Consider the following 18,236-nt stretch of genomic DNA (forward strand, 5'->3'; position numbering starts at 1 on the left):
AGAGGAAAACACAAACGTAGAGATGAACTAGATTCAGCAAAGTGAGGCCCAATAGTCTAGATAGCAGAAAATAGATAGTGGACTATGCGGTTAGCAGAAAACCCTACAAAACATCCACGCTGAACATTCAAGAACCCCCACACCGACTGACGGTGTGGAGGGAGAATATCAGCCCCCTAGAGCTTCCAGCGAGTCAAAAATCAAATGTAAAGCAAGCTGGACAAAAACACTGAATAATGCAAACGATCCAAATTGTACAAAAACAGACTTAGCTTTTCTTACATGAGGCAGACTGAAAGGAATCCGGAGGAGACCAAATAGGTCTGGATACAACGATGCCAGGCAAGAGACTGAGTCCAGAGGAGACTCAAATAGGAAACACCCGCTGCTTAACGACACAGCTGGAGCTCAGGCCTGCAACAAGACATACCTAACACAATACCGTTAGTGACCACCAGAGGGAGCCCAGAAACACAGTTCACAACACTAGGATGCAAACCCAGGTTTCTGACACTGAGCACTACATTTGGACTCAAAATCCTTTGGTGATTTTCAGATATTATGATGCCTTCTACACAGTCAGGAACATCAAAAAACTGACTGTCACATCCAAACACAATCAGTTTTTTGATGTTCATGTGCATTTGCCTTCTGACTGAGCACTCTGCCCCTTAGCCTCAGGCGTTTTTAATTGCAGCAGAATTCTACCCCTCCATTGAGATATAGACTTTAGTCCAGAGAGGATTCATATTTGGTTCTCAGAGAGATGTAGACTAAGTGAGGATTGGCATTAGGTACTGGCAATGAGGATTGCCTTAACGTGGCTGCCAGGTACACATGAATTGGCCAATTTATGTGCTAAGCATTCTCAATTTTTTCATATTTCTAGTGCAGTAATGCACTTCAATTTTCATATTTCATGTTTGCATGCTATAGCGCTACAAAGTGCTACCTTTTGGTTTTATTGCACACAGTCAATGCACCCAGTTTCAGAGGCAGCAAAACAACCCCAAATTTGAACCTACACCATATTTGACTGTAGGTACTGTGTTTTCTTTGTAGGCCTCACTCCATTTTTGGTAAACAGTAGAATGATGTGCTTTACTAAAAAGCTCTATCTTGGTCACATCTATCCACAAGACGCTTTCCCAGAAGTATTTTGGCTTACTCACTTACATTTTGGCAAATGGTAGTCTAGTTTTTTTATGTTTCTGTGTCAGCAGTGGGGTCCTCCTGGGTTTCATTTCATTCAAATGTCAACGGATAGTTTTGCTGACACTGATGCACCCTGAGCCTGCTGGACAGCTTGAATTTCTTTGAAACTTAATTGAGGCTGCTCATACACCAGACTATCCTGTGTTGCAATCTTTCATCAATTTTTCTCTGCCGTCCACGTCCAGGGAGATTAGCTACAGTGCCATGAGTTGTAAATTTCTTGATTATGTTGTGCACCGTGGACAAAGGAACATCAAGATCTCTGGAGATGGACTTGTAACCTTGAGATTGTTGAGATTGTTCAATAATTTTGATTCCCAAGTCCTGAGACAGTTCTCTTTCTATTCTCCATGCTTGGTGTCGCACACACAGACACACAATGGAAAGATTGAGTCAATTCTCCCTTTTTTATCTGGTTTCAGGTGTGATTTCATATTGCCGACACCTGTTACTTGCCACAGGTGAGTTACAACGAGCATCACATGCGTGAAATAACGTTGTTTACCCACAATTTTGCCCAACATATTTTTGGGGCTTTGTGTGAAATTATGTCCAATTAGACTTTTTTCTCTGTTTTTTGTGTTGTTCCAAAACACACAAAGGAAATAAACGTGTGTATAACAAGGAATGTGTAATTGCAATAGTTTTCTGGGAGAAATACTTCATTTTCTGAAACAATTTGAAGGGTGGCAACACTGTCGGCCATGACTGTATGTGGAAAGTGGAGGAATGGCCTAAATATGAATGATCAATTTAAAAAATGGAGGGAAATTGTCCATAATTACTCCTAATGGAGCGAATGAGCGTCAAGTCTGTTAGAAGGGCGCTGTCTGCACCATTGATGCAAATGGCAGCACCTTCACCAGTGGAAGATGGAGGCGCCAACTCTTCAGCTGGAGGACTTATATCTACACCACACACAGTTACCCCTCAGGGGTCAGGGCGGCAGCAGTAGACGGAGGACGGATTTATTGTCACACAGTTACTTTATTACCCCGTAATATATAATAACACCCGGAATTGTAACATTGCAGGAAAATGACTCTTATTGCAGCAGCGAGCGGACACCTCCCCTGATTCCCTGTCACCATGTGCCAAGGGCAGCAGCACGGAACCGTCTGCCTTACCGAGAGGAATGCCGGGTATTGTAGTCTTCACATCTTAGACGCTTAAGCGGGATAGATGATTTCAGACTACAAATACCGTGGTGCAGCGCGCCGGCGACCGGCCAATAACTTTCTAGTCTAGTGAAGGACAGAGGTTACGCATGCGCAGAAAGCTGCGTGGCTCATGTGGAGGTCAGACTCGCTTTGAGGAGGTGAGTGCAGGGAGGCCGAGGAGGCACTGGGGGGGAATAATGCTGGGTCATGGGGGTCTTATATCGGTAGGAGGTCCATGCAAGGGGCTGCGCTGTGTATGTGTATACCCTGATAATCAGACATTTGTACGTTCCCCACATACATAATAGGGGAACCCCTGGGACTGGTATACAATGTACAGTTGTGGGCTCTGCTCCGTTAAGTGCTCACCAGTCATTCAGACCCCATAACCCTTTAAGGAAAGTATTGGTTCCCTTTTAAGTAGATCTTTCTTCATGGATATTAATGGTGTCCTGCTTTGGAGAACCACTGCTCCCAGCATACTGGGAATTGTATGTGTGAAACAGCCACAGAGTGCTTCACTGAGCAATACTATGGCACCGACCCCAGAGATGTTTGTGGGGTCCTGGTGCGTCCGGCTGCCCCCAGTTTCATATGGTGCCTCCATACGTGCCCCATTAGGTGGCGTTATCCCCTGGGAAGAATAACTGTGAGGGCACAGAGCCTCCATCAAGCCATAGTGACTGGGGGTGAGGGGCCGCCGCTGTGTGTGGGGGTGGGGGCTGCTGTTGTTGGGTAACTGCGAAGAAAGATTTTATGCTTTAAGGGTTATTCCTGTCTTTATCATTGCCATAAAATAGGACATAAGTTGCTGGGGGTCCGACTAGTGGGAACCCCACCCATCCCAATAATGGGTCTCTGTAGGTTTTCAACTGAATGGAAAAATGGCCGAATATTCATACTTGTGGTCCATTCACTCTCTATGGTAGGGGTGGGGAACCTCAGGCCCATGAGCGATTTATGGCCCGCACTGACTTTCTCCAGCCCCTGGGCAGATTCCTGGGGACCCCAGTGCTTGGGCCGACAGATGGGTTTTGATGACCGCCTGCCTGTTAATTTCTTCTTGCTTTGTGCACATGTGCCCAGAGGACTCACTATGGAACACTGAGGAGCATGTAGTGAGATTCCGTCCTGACACCAGTGCCAGCATCAGGACGTACTTTGTGGGGAGTTAACGAGTGATTTGTACGGCCCCGAAGGATGGTATAAATATCCAAATAGCTCTTGGCAGAGGAAAGATTTCCAGCCCTGCTCTGTGGGACAGACAGCAAGAGCAAAGTACAGTGCCGCCTGGTTTCTTGACAGTCCCTTAGAGAGAATGGGAAGGAGGTGCCATTTCTCATGACAGCTGTAGATCTGTAGAATCCCTTGTCTTTGAGATGGGTGGGCGTCGTAGTGTTTGGATCCCCAGTGATCAGTAAGTTATCTTCTGTCTAATAGATGTGGGGTAACTTATCATTTGGAATAACCGTGGGAACTTCCCATCATGCTCATTTGATCATCTTGTTTCTGGTAATAAGACGCCTCTGGTAAAACGGCTTTTCTTCTGAGATAGATATATATATTCTCTCTCTCTCTCTCTCTCTCTCTCTCTCTCTCTCTCTCTCTCTCTCTCTCTCTCTCTCTCTCTCTCTCTCTCTCTCTCTCTCTCTCTCTCTCTCTCTCTCTCTCTCTCTCTCTCTCTCTCTCTCTCTCTCTCTCTCTTTCTCTCTTTTTCTTTTTCATTTTCCCCCACTTTTTTATGTAACTGATTGTAATAAAGTGTTACCCTTGACAGCTGTCTATTGAGTATCACAAGCGTTCCAGTCATAAAATACATGGAAACGTGCCACCTGCAGTCAGTTTGCTTTCTGCGCAGCCTCATAATACTGTATTAGTCTGATGCTCTTATTGCACATGTTTGGCCTCTTTCACACTTCAGTTTTTTGGCGTCAGTCTAAAACCGCCAGTTTCCTCAAATAACGGATCCGCCATTTTTTTTTTGGCGGATCCGTTATTTTCCCATAGACTTGCATTGGCAACGGATTGTGATGGATGGTCGTCAGTTCCATCCGTCATGCGACGGATCCGTCGAAATTTGGCGGACGTTGTCTAGACATAGACGGACATTGAAACGTTTTTTGTCAACGCCGAAATGACTGTTCGCCGCGGATCCGTCGCGTCCGTCATTCCATAGAATGGCTGCCTATGGGCGGCGGATCCGTCGCGTCCGTCATTTCGGCGGAGCCATCGCCCCAATCCGTTTTTTCAGTTGCGCATGCTCCAAAAAGTAGATACTTTTCCCAGACAACCCCCAAGTAACGGATCCGTCAAAAAAACGGATCCGTTGGAACCGTTTTCTCAACAATTGTGACGGATCCGTCACTATGTCGGAAGTGACTGATGCCAAACAACTGAAGTGTGAAAGAGGCCTTTGCATTACTCTTGCACTAATATATTGATCTCTTAGTAATATCTGATACTTTGTCATTGCAGGCCCCATATTAAAGAAAATGGCAGCAAAGTTGTTTGAATCAATTGGAAAGCTTGGTCTGGGGTTGGCCATTGCTGGAGGTGTTGTAAACTCTGCCTTATATAATGGTAAGTTCATTTTGCAGTTTTCATGCACTCAACTGTAGATAATATTATGCATTATTCTATTTACTCCATGGCGCTTTACATGAGAGGAGGGGTATACATTATAAAAAAAACAAGTACAGTAATATTAAACCGTAAAAGTCATGACTGGTACAGGATCAGAAAGGACCCTGCCCGCGAGGGCTCACAATCCACAAGGGATGGTGAGGATACATTAGGTTAGGGTAGAGCTGGTCGTGCACGGTATAGTGGTTACTGCAGGTTGTGGGCTTGTCAGTTCCATGTCAGCTGATGAGCCAAAGCTTATGAACCCGTGGTGTACAGAAATACAACTTGCCAGTAGATGTTTAGACAAGATCTGATATCTTCTATCCTTAGAATAGGTGAGAACTTCCTGACCGCTGGGACACCCGGTGGTCCCCAAAATGGAGCTTTGAGCATCTAGACATTCCCTCCATTCATTCTCCAACTGACCAATATATGTTTTCTTATCTTGGCAAGCTATGGGTGATGAATTCCTATGCTGTCTGAAACAGGCATTTATTAAGCAGATATGTTGTGTATTTCAATTGCTTTTCATGACCTATCGGTTTAATGGATGCCCTATGTAGCCTTCGGTGGCAGATGCGTTAAACTGATGCCTAATAATGGTATCAGTCATCCATAAGCTATTATGGCATCTGTCTCCTGGATTCGTTGGGCTGAGTTTGTTTTCATACCTCAAGTAATGTCTTTGTTTACCTCTTCTTATGCTTTTGTTCTATGTACTGTTGTACATATTTGTCTCCACACCTTTCTCATTCCTATGTTGTTGTTTTGTATTCCTATGTTGTTGTTTTGTATTCATCCTCTAGTGGACGCAGGTCACCACGCTGTCATTTTTGACAGATTTCGAGGTGTTCAGGATCTGGTGGTGGATGAAGGTACACACTTCCTTATTCCCTGGGTCCAGAAACCAATAATATTCGACTGCCGTTCACGTCCCCGTAATGTCCCTGTAATAACAGGAAGCAAAGGTGAGCATGAAACCTCAGCACCATGTCACAAAACTGTAATCTGGATCTGTATATATAATATGTATGTAGAGGTGGTATTTATTAACCACATCCATCCCTCCACAGATCTGCAGAACGTGAACATCACCCTGCGTATTCTCTTCCGGCCCATTGCCAATCAGCTGCCCCGAATTTACACCAGCATTGGAGAGGACTATGATGAAAGAGTCTTACCATCCATTACCACTGAGATCTTGAAGTCTGTGGTGGTGAGTGTGAACACAAATGTAAACTGACTGCAGGGAAAAGTATCATTACATTGAAGGATTCTCAGCGCTTCCCTCCCGTCTAGCATGACTCTGCCATAACAGGACATGGACAGGGGTTATCCTCATAAGACGACCCCTTAAATGGAATCTGCAATGTGAGAAAACCTTGCATTTCCCTCTCTACAATCTGTGAGTTTTAATTCACCTAAAATTGGGGTGAGGAAAAATTTGCAGCATGCTGCAATGTGGCCTTGTGAAATGGCCGAGACTCACCAATACAAATCAGTGGGTGCGAGAAAAGAATCGCGGACGAAGAGTATTCTGTGCGGGGTTTTTTTTGTTTTTTTTTTTTGTTTTTTTTTTTTTATGCATCCATCTATTAGGAAGCCCTGATGTGTATGTCGTGCATGGTGACTGTAAGACAAATTGATTTAAAAAGCCTTTGTTTATTGGAAATAATTGGATCCCACGTCCTTTTTTTTTAAAGGAGTTACCCCTTGTTAATAATCAGTAAAGGCTAAGTAGACAGCTATGAGCTGAAATTAATAGCCTGATAAGCCCCATGTTCATTACCCCCTTCTCAGACTATAAACATGAGCCCCCAGCTGTCGGCTTTCCCTCAGCTGGTTATGAAATTTAAGGGGGACCCCCACGCCATTTTTTTTTCTTTAATTATTAGCTAAACACCATATACCGTAAGCCACACACGCACTGCACTAATGATATACAACCCCTGGCAATAATTATGGAATCACCGGCCTTGGTGGATGTTCATTCAGTTGTTTAATTTTGTAGAAAAAAAAGCAGATCACAGGCGTGGCACAAAACTAAAGTCATTTCAAATGGCAACTTTATGGCTTTAAGAAACACTAAAAGAAATCAAGAACAAAGAATGTGGTAGTCAGTAATGGTTACTTTTTAACCAAGCATAGGGGAAAAATTATGGAGTCACTCAATTATGAGGGAAAAAACTAGGAATCGCCCTGTAAATTTTCATTCCCAAAACGAACACCTACATCAAATTAGATCTGCTCGTTGGTCTGCATCTAAAAAGGAGGGATCACACCTTGGAGAGCTGTTGCACCAAGTGGACTGACATGAATCATGGCTCCAACAGGAGAGATGTCATTTGAAACAAAGGAGAGGATTATCAAACTCTTAAGAGGGTAAATCATCACGCAATGTTGGAAAAGATGTTTGTTGTTCAGTCAGCTGTGTCTAAAATCTGGACCAAATACAAACATGGGAAGGTTGTTAAAGGCAAACATACTGGTAGACCAAGGAAGACATCAAAGCGTCAAGACCAGAAACTTCAAGCAATATGTCTCCAAAGCAGGAAATGCAGGAATGGGAAACTGGAGTCAACATCTGTGACCGAACTGTGAGAGACCGCCTAAAGGAAATGGGATTTACATAGAGAAAAGCGAAATGAAAGCCATCATTAGCACCTAAACAGAGAAAAACAAGGTTACAATGGGCTAAGGAAAAGCAATCGTGGGCTGTGGATGACTGGATGAAAGTCATATTCAGTGATGAATCACGAATCTACATTGGGCACGGTGATGATGCTGGAACTTTTGTTTTATGCCGTTACAATGAGATTTATAAAGATGACTGCCTGAAGAGAACATGCAAATCTCCACAGTCATTGATTATATGGGGCTGCATGTCAGGTAAAGGCACTGGGGAGATGGCTGTCATTACGTCTTCAATAAATGCACAAGTTTATATTGATATTTTGGACACTTATCACATCAATTGAAAGGATGTTTGGGGATGATGAAATCATTTTTCAAGATGATGCATCCTGCCATAGAGCAAAAACTGTGCAAACATTCCTTGAAAAAGACACAGAAGGTCAATGTCATGGCCTGCAAATAGTCCGGATCTCAATCCAATTGAAAATTTTTGTAAATTGAAGAAAATGGTCCCTGACAAGGCTCCAACCTGCAAAGCTGATCAGGCAACAGCAATCAGAGAAAGTTGGGGCCAGATTGATGAAGAGTCCATGCCTCAGAGACTGCAAGCTGTTATAAAAGCCAGAAGTGGTGCAACAAAATACTAGTGATGTTTTGGAGTGGGGTTTTTTTTTTTTTTTTTTTTTTTTTTTCATTCATGATTCCATATTTGTTTCCCTTTTTTAGATGCAGATCTAATTTGATGCAGGTGTTAGTTTTGGGAATGAAAATTTACAGGGTGGTTCCTAATTTTTCCCCTCATAATTGAGTGACTCCATAACTTTTCACTATGCTTGGTTAAAAAAGTAACCATTACTTACCAACACATTTATTGTTCTTGATTTCTTTCAGTGTTTCTTAAAGCTATAAAGTTGCCATTTGAAATGACAGCTCCCACCCCCCTACTCCTACACAATGACCTTTGTCCAGGTCACATCATGCCCTGCACAAGACAATGAGTCGGAGCCTAAGGGTACTGTCACACAGTGAAATTTCCATCGCTACGACGGCACGATTCGTGACGTTCTAGCGATATCGTTACGATATCGCAGTGTCTGACACGCAGCAGCGATCAGGGATCCTGCTGAGAATCGTACGTCGTAGCAGATCGTTTGGAACTTTCTTTCGTCGCTTGATCACCCGCTGACATCGCTGGATCGTTGTGTGTGACAGCGATCCAGCGATGTGTTCGCTTGTAACCAGGGTAAACATCGGGTAACTAAGCGCAGGGCCGCGCTTAGTAACCCGATGTTTACCCTGGTTACCAGCGTAAACGTAAAAAAAACAAACACTACATACTCACATTCCGGTGTCTGTCCTCCGGCGTCTCAGCTTCTCTGCACTGTGAGCGCCTGCCGGCCGGAAAGCGAGCACAGCGGTGACGCGGTGACGTCACCGCTCTGCTTTCCGGCTATGGCGCTTACACAGTGGAGAGAAGCAGAACGCCGGGGGACAGACACCGGAATGTAAGTATGTACTGTTTGTTTTTTTTACGTTTACGCTGGTAACCAGGGTAAACATCGGGTTACTAAGCGCGGCCCTGCGCTTAGTAACCCGATGTTTACCCTGGTTACCCGGGGACTTCGGCATCGCTCCAGCGCCGTGATTGCAAAGTGTGACCGCAGTCTACGACGCTGGAGCGATAATCATACGACGCTGCGACGTCACGGATCGTGCCGTCGTAGCGATCAAAATTGCACTGTGTGATAGTACCCTAATGTTATGTCCAGTGGCCAGTGAGAGAATTTTATGTTTTATTTAATGACATGAAAAATAGCGGAGGGGGGAGGGGGAGACATAAAAAATAACATAAAACTGACTTAAGCGATGATATTTTCTTGAAGTGTTTTCCTAAACTACTTCCGGACCGGTCGTAGGCTATAATAGAGCTGCTGCATGTCATTGCTGGCTGTCACACATCTGGACTTCCAGCAGAGAAGGCAGACATGATTTATCAGGTCTGCCTTCTCAATCGCCATATACTCAGTACTGTGCATACAGGTTAACGTGCTTCTTTGTCTGACCACAGAGATTGTGAAACGCTGCTTCCAGTCTTAATTGCAGTTTATAGACCTGCCCCCATCAAAGTGGAAAAAAAGTCCACTAAATAAAAATGAAAAATGTTTACTGAAAAGAGAACACAATTTAAGCTTAATTTTTATGCCAGAAAGCAAAAAAAAAAACAGCTGGGGGAGTTGTGCTCTGCATAAATAACTTTTGTGCATCTAATAGTTGTTGGTCCAGTAGTTCTCCTCTAGTATATTGATCCTTAGGCTGTTATCAGTACCATATTGGTGGGCGTTTGGAGCGCCTTCTGATTTGCTCCACCATGGACTAGATATGTACAGCACTGCTCCCGTACTCTTTAGGAGCCGTGCCTATTCGGATGAAGTGGGGATATGTCAGGTGCTGTTCTGTACACGTCTTACATCTGATATTGATGACCTAGCCATAAGACCGGTAGAAAATCCCTTTTTAAGGGGGCAGACATGCATCAGTTGCTTTGCCACAAGCTGTAATTGTTGCCATTTCAGCAGGAGAGTCTGCTTTTCTCCAGTTAATGTCTCCGAATCTACCAACACAGGACTTGATGACTTTATACCTAGATTGTCCTGGCCAAGCTGTTCTTTGATATAAACCTGTATTTATCATGACCTTTCACTACTTGTCTATGACAGGCCCGGTTTGATGCAGGAGAACTGATTACGCAGAGAGAATTGGTTTCAAGGCAGGTCAGTGAAGATCTGATGGAGAGAGCGGCTACATTTGGTCTCATCTTGGATGATGTGTCACTGGTAAGTTCATACAGGGGCTTATAAATTCCCGTGTCTTATGTCACTAATGGCTTTATGTAGTCAGAGACTCCTAAACTTAAAGGAAAGTCCAGCTTTATAAACTAAAATAGATTCGAGTATAAGCCGAGAATTTCAGCCCATTTTTTTTTCTTAGGCTGATATTGCCCCTCTCGGCTTATACTCGAGTCATACCCAGGGGTCAGCAGGGGAGGTGGAGCAGCAGCTACAGTATGTAATCATACTCACCTGCTCCTGGCACAGTCCTTGGTTCCCCGGCGCCGGCAGCTTCTTCCTGTAGTGAGCGGTCACATGGTACCGCTCATTACAGTAATGAATATGGACCTCACACCACTCACATAGGGGTGAAGCCGCATATACATTACTGTAATGAGCGGTACCATGTGACCGCTCATTACAGGAAGAAGCTGCCGGCGAACCAGGGACCGCACCAGGAGCAGGTGAGTATAACGCAGTGTGCGATATTCACCTGCTCCCTGTTCCACCGCCGCTGCGACTTCCCCGTCCTCTGCACTGATGCTCAGGTCAGAGGACGGGATTAGTGTGCGTGCCGCCCTCTGCCTGAACAGTCAGTGCAGAGGACGGGGAAGACATAGCGGCGCTCAGTGGTGGAACAGGAAAGGTGTGTATAGCAAGTGCCGGGGGCCTGAGCAACGAGAGGTGAGTATGTGATTTTATTAATTTTTATCGCAGCAGCATATGGGGCAAATGTCTACATGGAGCATCTTATGGGGCCATAATCATTGTTTGTGCAGCTTTATATGGGGCTAATGTCTGTATGGAGCATCTTATGGGGCCATAATCCGCATTTGTGCAGCATTATATGGGGCATCTTATGGGGCCCATCATAAACTGTATGGAGCATTATATGGGGCTCCTGATTCAATATGGATATTCAAAAACACTTAACCTACTGATGTCTCAATTAATTTTACTTTTATTGGTATCTATTTGTATTTTTGACATTTACCGGTAGCTGCTGCATTTCCCACCCTAGGCTTATACTCGAGTCATTAAGTTTTCCCAGTTTTTTTTTTTTTTTTGTTGTTGTTGCAAAATTAGGGGGGGTCGGCTTATACACAGGTCAGCTTATACTCGAGTATATATGGTACTTATAAAATGTAACCAGAAGCTGCTCTGCAAGTAGCCATGATTAAAAAATATTCTTCCTTTTGTGTCTACAGCCCCTGTACTGAGCTACATAGGGTTACAGCTGGAGACTGTCTGATGTTACTGTTATACTCCCTGTTACCTGTCCGTAGACCTTGCTAATGTACAGTCTGCAGATTGGCTCATAGTATGCGACAGACAAGACAGCATAGCTGCAGTATCAGACTACACATGGCTTGTTTGTGGTCTGGTGCTATGGAGACAGACATGTCTTAATTGCAGTAGTCCAATTGTATTTCTAGTTTCACTAAATCTCTAGCTACAATGTGCAGCCAAATCTTCTTCCCATCACGTAAACATGAAAAATTTGGTGAAAGAACCTCTTTAGCTAGAGGGATGATGTAATTGAAGGGGCCTCTTTTTTTTTTTTTTTTTTTTTTTTTTTTTTAAAGCCCCTTCAAGACTCTCTGGATGTATGTATGCGTCCAGGTTGATAAGTACTTACCGACCTTGGACGTATGGATACATTAGCTGACTCCCGGCACTCACCAGGAGCTGTGCCCACACCTCTCTCGGCAGTTTAACCTGCTAAATGCTGAAATCTGTCGATCGTAGCATTTAGATGGCAGGCAGACAAAGGGGACTCCCTCTCCCCTCCAATGGGAGTCATCGTGGGGGCCCGAATGTTGCCATGTTGACCCGATGTCGTCATGTTAGTCAATTTGACTGTCATGTATGCTTGAAAAAGACCCTTGAGGTTGAAACGTTGCATTTATGGCACAATAAAGAATTTGTGGTCTTCACCTGGATTGGATGCTGTCCTTCACTTTAACCCTTGGTATGTACTCCTCCACTTGGGTCCAGTGGAGATAGGACGGGCAACCGCTTTGGTCAGTAGTGCTGTCAGCCGCCATTGTATTATTTTGGACCGACCTATAAAACTGTCCCACTAGTGAACAGCGTTGAAAAATAAACGAGCTGGGCAGTACACTGTACGGGGAACTACAAGGTACTGGGCACTATAATGGCAGATTACCAATTTTCACAATCAATATCCACTGCTGTTCGCTACTGGAAAACACCCATGGAGTCAAAATCATCACTACTCTTGTAGATAAATTCTTAAAGGGAATTTCTAAAATGGGGTCACTCGGGGGGGGGGGGGGGGGGGGATTCTGCTCTTCTAGCACTTAGGGGCTCTGTATATGGAGTCTGCAAACTATTCAAGGAAAATCTGCGCTCCAGGAGGTAAATAGCGCTCCATCTCCTGAGTACCGCCATGTGGCTTAGGCTACTTTCACACATCAGTTGTTTTTTTTTGCCTTCAGGCATAATCTGTCTATTTTTGAAGGATCCGGTTCAAATTGTGAAAAACTGATGCGCTGGGTCAGTTTTTTTTCTTTTTGTTGGATCCATTTTGATTTATCGGGCATAGAATTCCTACTTTCTGTTCCGGGGATGAGAACGAGAGACTGAGAAAAAAAACGGGGTATCGGGCACTCAGGAGAAATTGACAACAAATCCTATGGTGCAATTTCTCCCATTACCCTTGTGAAAATAAAATTAAAAAAAATGGGGGCTAAAATCATGTTTGTGGGAAAAATGTTTTTTTCTTTTTTTTTTTTACAGCTCAACTTTATAAACTTTTGTGAAGCATCTGAGTGTTTAAAATGCTCAGCACATATCTAGAGAAGTTCCTTGATGAGTATAGTTCCCAAAATGGGGTCACTTGTCTGGGTTTCCACTCTTTACGTACATCAATGGCTCCACACATGAGATGGCATCTGCTAATGATTCCAGAAAATTTTGCATTCAAAAAGTCAAATGGCTCTCCTTCCCTTCCAATCCCTGCCGTGTGCCAAAGTAGTAGTTTTCCTCCACATATGGGGTATCAGTGTACTCGGGAAAAATTTAATTATTTTTATTTTTTTTTCCCCATAAATAAGTGCAAGTCATATCGTGCAAATTTTACCACTATCCTGAAGTGCAATATGTCTCGAGAAAAAACTATCTCTGAATCTGTGAAATCCATTAAAGAGTTTCAGAGTTATCTCATAAAGTGACAGTGGTCAGAATTGGCCTGGTCAAGAAAGTGAAAATGGGCAAGGGGGTGAAGGGGTTACATTTTGCCTCTCCATTGCAGAGATATTTGGCACCTAATGAGTTAAGTCAAGGTGAGTGTTATTCGGTTTCACTGGGGGGTGTACTTCTCCCTGTATGATGCTGACTTGTGATAAGCAAAGTGCTTGGATAAGGTGTTATCTAAGCATGCTCAGGTGCTAAGTGTCTTTAGCGTGCTTGAGTCCCTGCGGCTGCACTTCTCGCGGCTGCAACACGAGCAGGGAATCCCCGCACTTACTCAATGCTCCTCTTTGTGGTGCCGTGATTACTTGCTATAGCAGGTTCAAGGTTCCCTAAATTAGCCTGGTCAGTGTCAGCAGAAAAACACTGACTTTAACAGGTGGAGCAGATGTCACAATACTTTGCACATTGCATTAGCGCAATCCATTCTGATAAGTTTATATTGTGTAAAAGGAACCTCTTTTCTGCTGAGGGCTTTTGTTGGGAGTTTTACTTCCTTTTTTTTCTCTATTATATCTGATCATTCTTCTTGGGAAGTGTCGTGGCTCTATGTAAGTACCTTGGGTAATCTTCTTCTTCTTCATAGACTCACTTGACATTTGGTAAAGAGTTCACAGAAGCTGTAGAAGCCAAACAAGTGGCCCAGCAGGAGGCGGAGAGAGCCCGGTTCATCGTGGAGAAGGTAAAGGCTTTTATGGGGATGTATATGCCTGCTCAATTTAAGGGACTGTCTGGATTTTTAATAATTTTGCGAATATGAACTTGGTAAAAAATACCCCACTATACTTGCCTTTCTCGAAGCCCCTGCCACTAAAGTGTTTCACAACAGCCATGCTGCAGTCATGTGCCAGGCATAATTGTCATGACCACTACACCCAATCGCTGACTTCATTGGTGAAGCTGTCGTGTGACCATTGAGCTCAATGAATAATTGCCGGGGTCATGTGTTGTACATGGTCTATACAGGAAGCAGGAAAAGACCCCTTAAGCTGTTTCAGCTTCAACAAGCTTTTAACTATTTGCTCAACCAATGCATACTGCTATATCTGTGCATGTCCCTCACTGATCACCAGAACGGGGGTTTTCCACCAGCCTAAAGATTGCAGCTGGAAGAAGTTGACTGTAGACGTAGGTCATCCATATGAAGATGGCATGTGCGAACTGCAACTCCTGCATCACTATCACCATTCACAATAGTCACAGACCACCGAATGCGGACGTGTGACTTCTGCCTTGACTAAGCTGCAGTACCGGGCTACACTAATTATCTTTGACCCTTCTACAGTTGTCTCATACTGTGTGTTTTTAAATCTGAGGAAGGTCCTGGTCAGGGATGGGGAAAAAACTTGTGGGATGTATCAGTAAATGGACAGCTCTGCAGGGAGATCCAGAATTTATTAATTTTAATTATTTCATGTGCCAGGTACAATCTGAGATGATTAAAGATTGTTTGCCATTGGGTAGACTGGATGCCATGGCATAGGATAGCTGTGTTTACCATGGAGACAGTACAGTGGCCACTTACATTTATGGCCTTGGAAACTTCCTAATGTATCTGACATGTAAACTTGCAGCATCTAACTTTGTACATAATTTCATCTCTACTTCCTTTATTTACAGGCTGAGCAACAGAAAAAGGCTGCCGTTATTTCCGCTGAAGGAGACTCTAAGGCAGCTGAGCTGATTGCAACATCGTTGGCAGAAGTCGGGGACGGATTGATTGAGCTGCGCAAACTGGAAGCTGCTGAAGACATCGCCTACCAATTATCTCGGTCCCGTAATGTGACATACTTGCCCTCAGGACAGTCCACACTACTACAACTGCCGCAGTAGTCTCCCCAGTCGTTGTCATTGTCCCCAGTAAGGTCTTAATCTACAGTTCAGGAAGCAGTGGACTGTCCGAGATTCCCCATCATAGAGGAGGCAAGTGACCTAACGATCCTCTATCACATGGAGGAGCCAAATGTAGTAACACATGACATTAATGTGCAGATATTGGTAATCCATAAGGCATGCAGTCTTGGTTCTCTATATTGTGATATGTTGGTGTTCTGTCACTTGACTCTGATATGGAGTTGACTCGCACAGCATCCTAACCAATCTGTGCCTCCTCTGTTACACCACAAGGCCAAGATGTAACCTAAAGAGAGCGCGCACCCTTGGTTCTCAAATTTCAGGATTTTCATTAATAAAAAGAAAGAAGTAAGAATACATTGAGTGTGTTATTGTCTTCAGTCTAGATTTGACGTTATAGTAGTTTGTATTTCCCATGAATTGTCAATGCTTCAGCACATCGACGGTGTGTTTATGACACTTATTGTGTGGTAAAAGTAACCAGGCATCATAATTCTTTAAAAGAAGCCAGTATGATTAGTCTTGATGCCAGACACCACAGATCATTACTGTTTTGATGGTATTAGGGGAGCCAATGCAATATCAGTGAGGTGGTTTCGATGTTTTGTCTGATTGGTGTATTAATAGGTCATTCTCTTACAGTCTAGTTTATGCCACAGGATACAAGAAGGGGGACGGTATCTTCCAATATAAAAATTGGAGTTTACTAAATATGTAACAAAATATGCATATTGGACAGACAACAAAAACTCCCCAAAGAATCACAAGTTTATGTGCGGGTCTATGTGACAGCTGACACCCTGCAGCAATGCTCACGATCGGTGCCAGCGCCGAACGTGGGCATTTAACCCCTCTGATGCCGCTGTCAATCGAGCAGGGAGGGGACTTCCTGTGCTCTCCCACTGGAACAACGTGATGTGATCGCGTTGTTCAGGTGGTCTCCATGGAGATCCCAGATCCAAAATGGCCACTGGAGTCCTTCCGGATCCTTCAGTGAGGTGGCTTGTCAGCGCCTGCTAACAGCAGGCGCCGGCAAGCCTCCTGCACTGCCTGTCAGATCGCTGATCTGACACAGTGCTATGCAAAGTGTGAGATCAGCGGTCTGACTTTCTCAGGGTGGGACATCACTATATAATGTCATAAAGTAAAAAAAAATTAGAATGTATAAAAATACTTAAAATCCCAAATAAAGAAAAAAAATAAAAGAAATATTTTTCTAATAAATCCACTTATTTATTTAAATAAAAAGCAAACAAAAGTACACCTATTTGGTATCGCCGCGTCCGTAACGACCCGCTCTATAAAACTATCCCACTAGTTAACCCCTTCAGTGAACACCGTAAAAAACAATGCTTTGCCATCATACGCCGAACAAAAAGTGCAATAAAACGCGATCAAAAAGACTGATATAAATAAAATGGTACCGCTGAAATGTCATCTTGTCCCGCAAAAACAAGCTGCCATACAGCTCCATCAGCAGAAAAATAAGTTATAGCTCTCAACAAAATGATGCAAAAACAATTATTGCTTATATAAAATAGTTTCTATTGTGCAAAAGCGGCAAAACATAAAAAAATTCTATAAATGAGGCATCGCTGTAATTGTACCGACCCGAAGGATAATACTGCCTTATGAATTTTACCACACGCGGAACGATATAAACGCCCCCCCCCCCCCAAAGAAATGCTGGAATTGCTGGTTTTTGTTCATTCTGCCTCCCAAAAATCTGAATTAAAAGCTTTCAAAAAATGTCATGTGCCCGAAAATTGTACCAATAAAAACATCACCTCGTCCCCCAAAAAACAAGACCTCACATGACTCTGTGGGCCAAAATATAGATAAATTACAGCTCTCAAAAACTATTTTTTGCAATAAAAAGCGTCTTTTAGTCTGTGACGGCTGCCAATCATAAAAATCTGCTATAAAAACCCGCTATAAATAGTAAATCAAACCCCCCCTTTATCACCCCCTTAGTTAGAGAAAAATAATAAAATTTGAAGTATTTTTATCGGTCGTCCATGACAGCACTACGGAGAGAGGGGATCCGCCATTAAGGAACAGGAAACCTACAGATACATAAGGGCGGCACCTCTCCCACGCATCAGTTGGTTTCCTGTTCCTGGAGGACAGATTTGCAGGTGGAGGAAAAGATTCTGGCCACACACCTGCACATGTTCCGGATTCGTGGGTGGGCTATATATAGCCGAGCATAACGCTGCAGGGCTGCTTGTGAGCCCATCTGCAGCTATGGATGAGCCGGAAGCTGCCGTCGGTCTGCTGGAGCAGGAGCAGGACAGATCCTCGGAGAAGTCCCATGCGAACCCCCAGCCGAAGGCCCGCGGACGCAGTAACCAGCCCGGTCGCAGATATAAACAGAAGGATCTGGACCGACCCCCCAGTAATCCGGTACCTACCGCTACTGCCTGGGTAAGAGATCTTCGTGAATGTACCCTGATGCAGTCTTTTCCTATGTTTATTTCCGTAGGGGAAAAAAAGCGCTGGTAAAACAAAAAACAAGGAGTGCGCGCTATGCGCTTGCCCTTTGCCAGACGCCTACCCTAAGAGACTTTGTCAGTCGTGTGTACGGCAGACGGTAGGAAATAAATTGATGGGGACTCTGATAGCGGTAGCGCCAGATAAATTACATAGCCTTTTTCTCCGCTCCCATAGGTGGCGGAAGAGTCTCCTGATTTCACATCAAACC

General features: G+C 43.9%; 1 protein-coding gene across 2 annotated transcripts; it reads left to right on the forward strand.

Annotated features, from left to right (window-relative positions):
- The first annotated feature begins 2,060 nt into the window (after positions 1 to 2,060).
- PHB1 (prohibitin 1) lies at positions 2,061 to 15,889 on the forward strand. 2 transcript variants are annotated; one of them, XM_077252583.1, is made up of 7 exons: positions 2,061 to 2,533; positions 4,851 to 4,955; positions 5,807 to 5,968; positions 6,074 to 6,216; positions 10,352 to 10,468; positions 14,265 to 14,360; positions 15,299 to 15,889. In XM_077252583.1, the coding sequence occupies exons 2-7, from the start codon at positions 4,868 to 4,870 to the stop codon at positions 15,509 to 15,511; spliced, it is 819 nt and encodes a 272-aa protein (XP_077108698.1). In that variant the 5' UTR covers positions 2,061 to 2,533; positions 4,851 to 4,867; the 3' UTR covers positions 15,512 to 15,889. The 2 variants fall into 2 exon arrangements, with proteins under 2 accessions (XP_077108698.1, XP_077108699.1); XM_077252584.1 differs by lacking the exon at positions 2,061 to 2,533 and adding an exon at positions 3,681 to 3,792.
- The last annotated feature ends 2,347 nt before the right edge of the window (positions 15,890 to 18,236 follow it).

Source organism: Ranitomeya variabilis, chromosome 4 (genome assembly GCF_051348905.1).
Source record: "Ranitomeya variabilis isolate aRanVar5 chromosome 4, aRanVar5.hap1, whole genome shotgun sequence".
NCBI lineage: Eukaryota > Metazoa > Chordata > Amphibia > Anura > Dendrobatidae > Ranitomeya > Ranitomeya variabilis.

What these genes read in the sequence shown, in the direction of transcription:
- PHB1 (XM_077252583.1), top strand. Translation starts at nt 4,868, where the DNA reads ATGGCAGCAAAGTTGTTTGAATCAATTGGAAAGCTTGGTCTGGGGTTG. An exon ending in AAACTCTGCCTTATATAATG is followed by an intron (nt 4,956 to 5,806) that starts GTAAGTTCATTT and finishes TTCATCCTCTAG; the next exon opens with TGGACGCAGGTCACCACGCT. An exon ending in CCCGGTTCATCGTGGAGAAG is followed by an intron (nt 14,361 to 15,298) that starts GTAAAGGCTTTT and finishes CTTTATTTACAG; the next exon opens with GCTGAGCAACAGAAAAAGGC.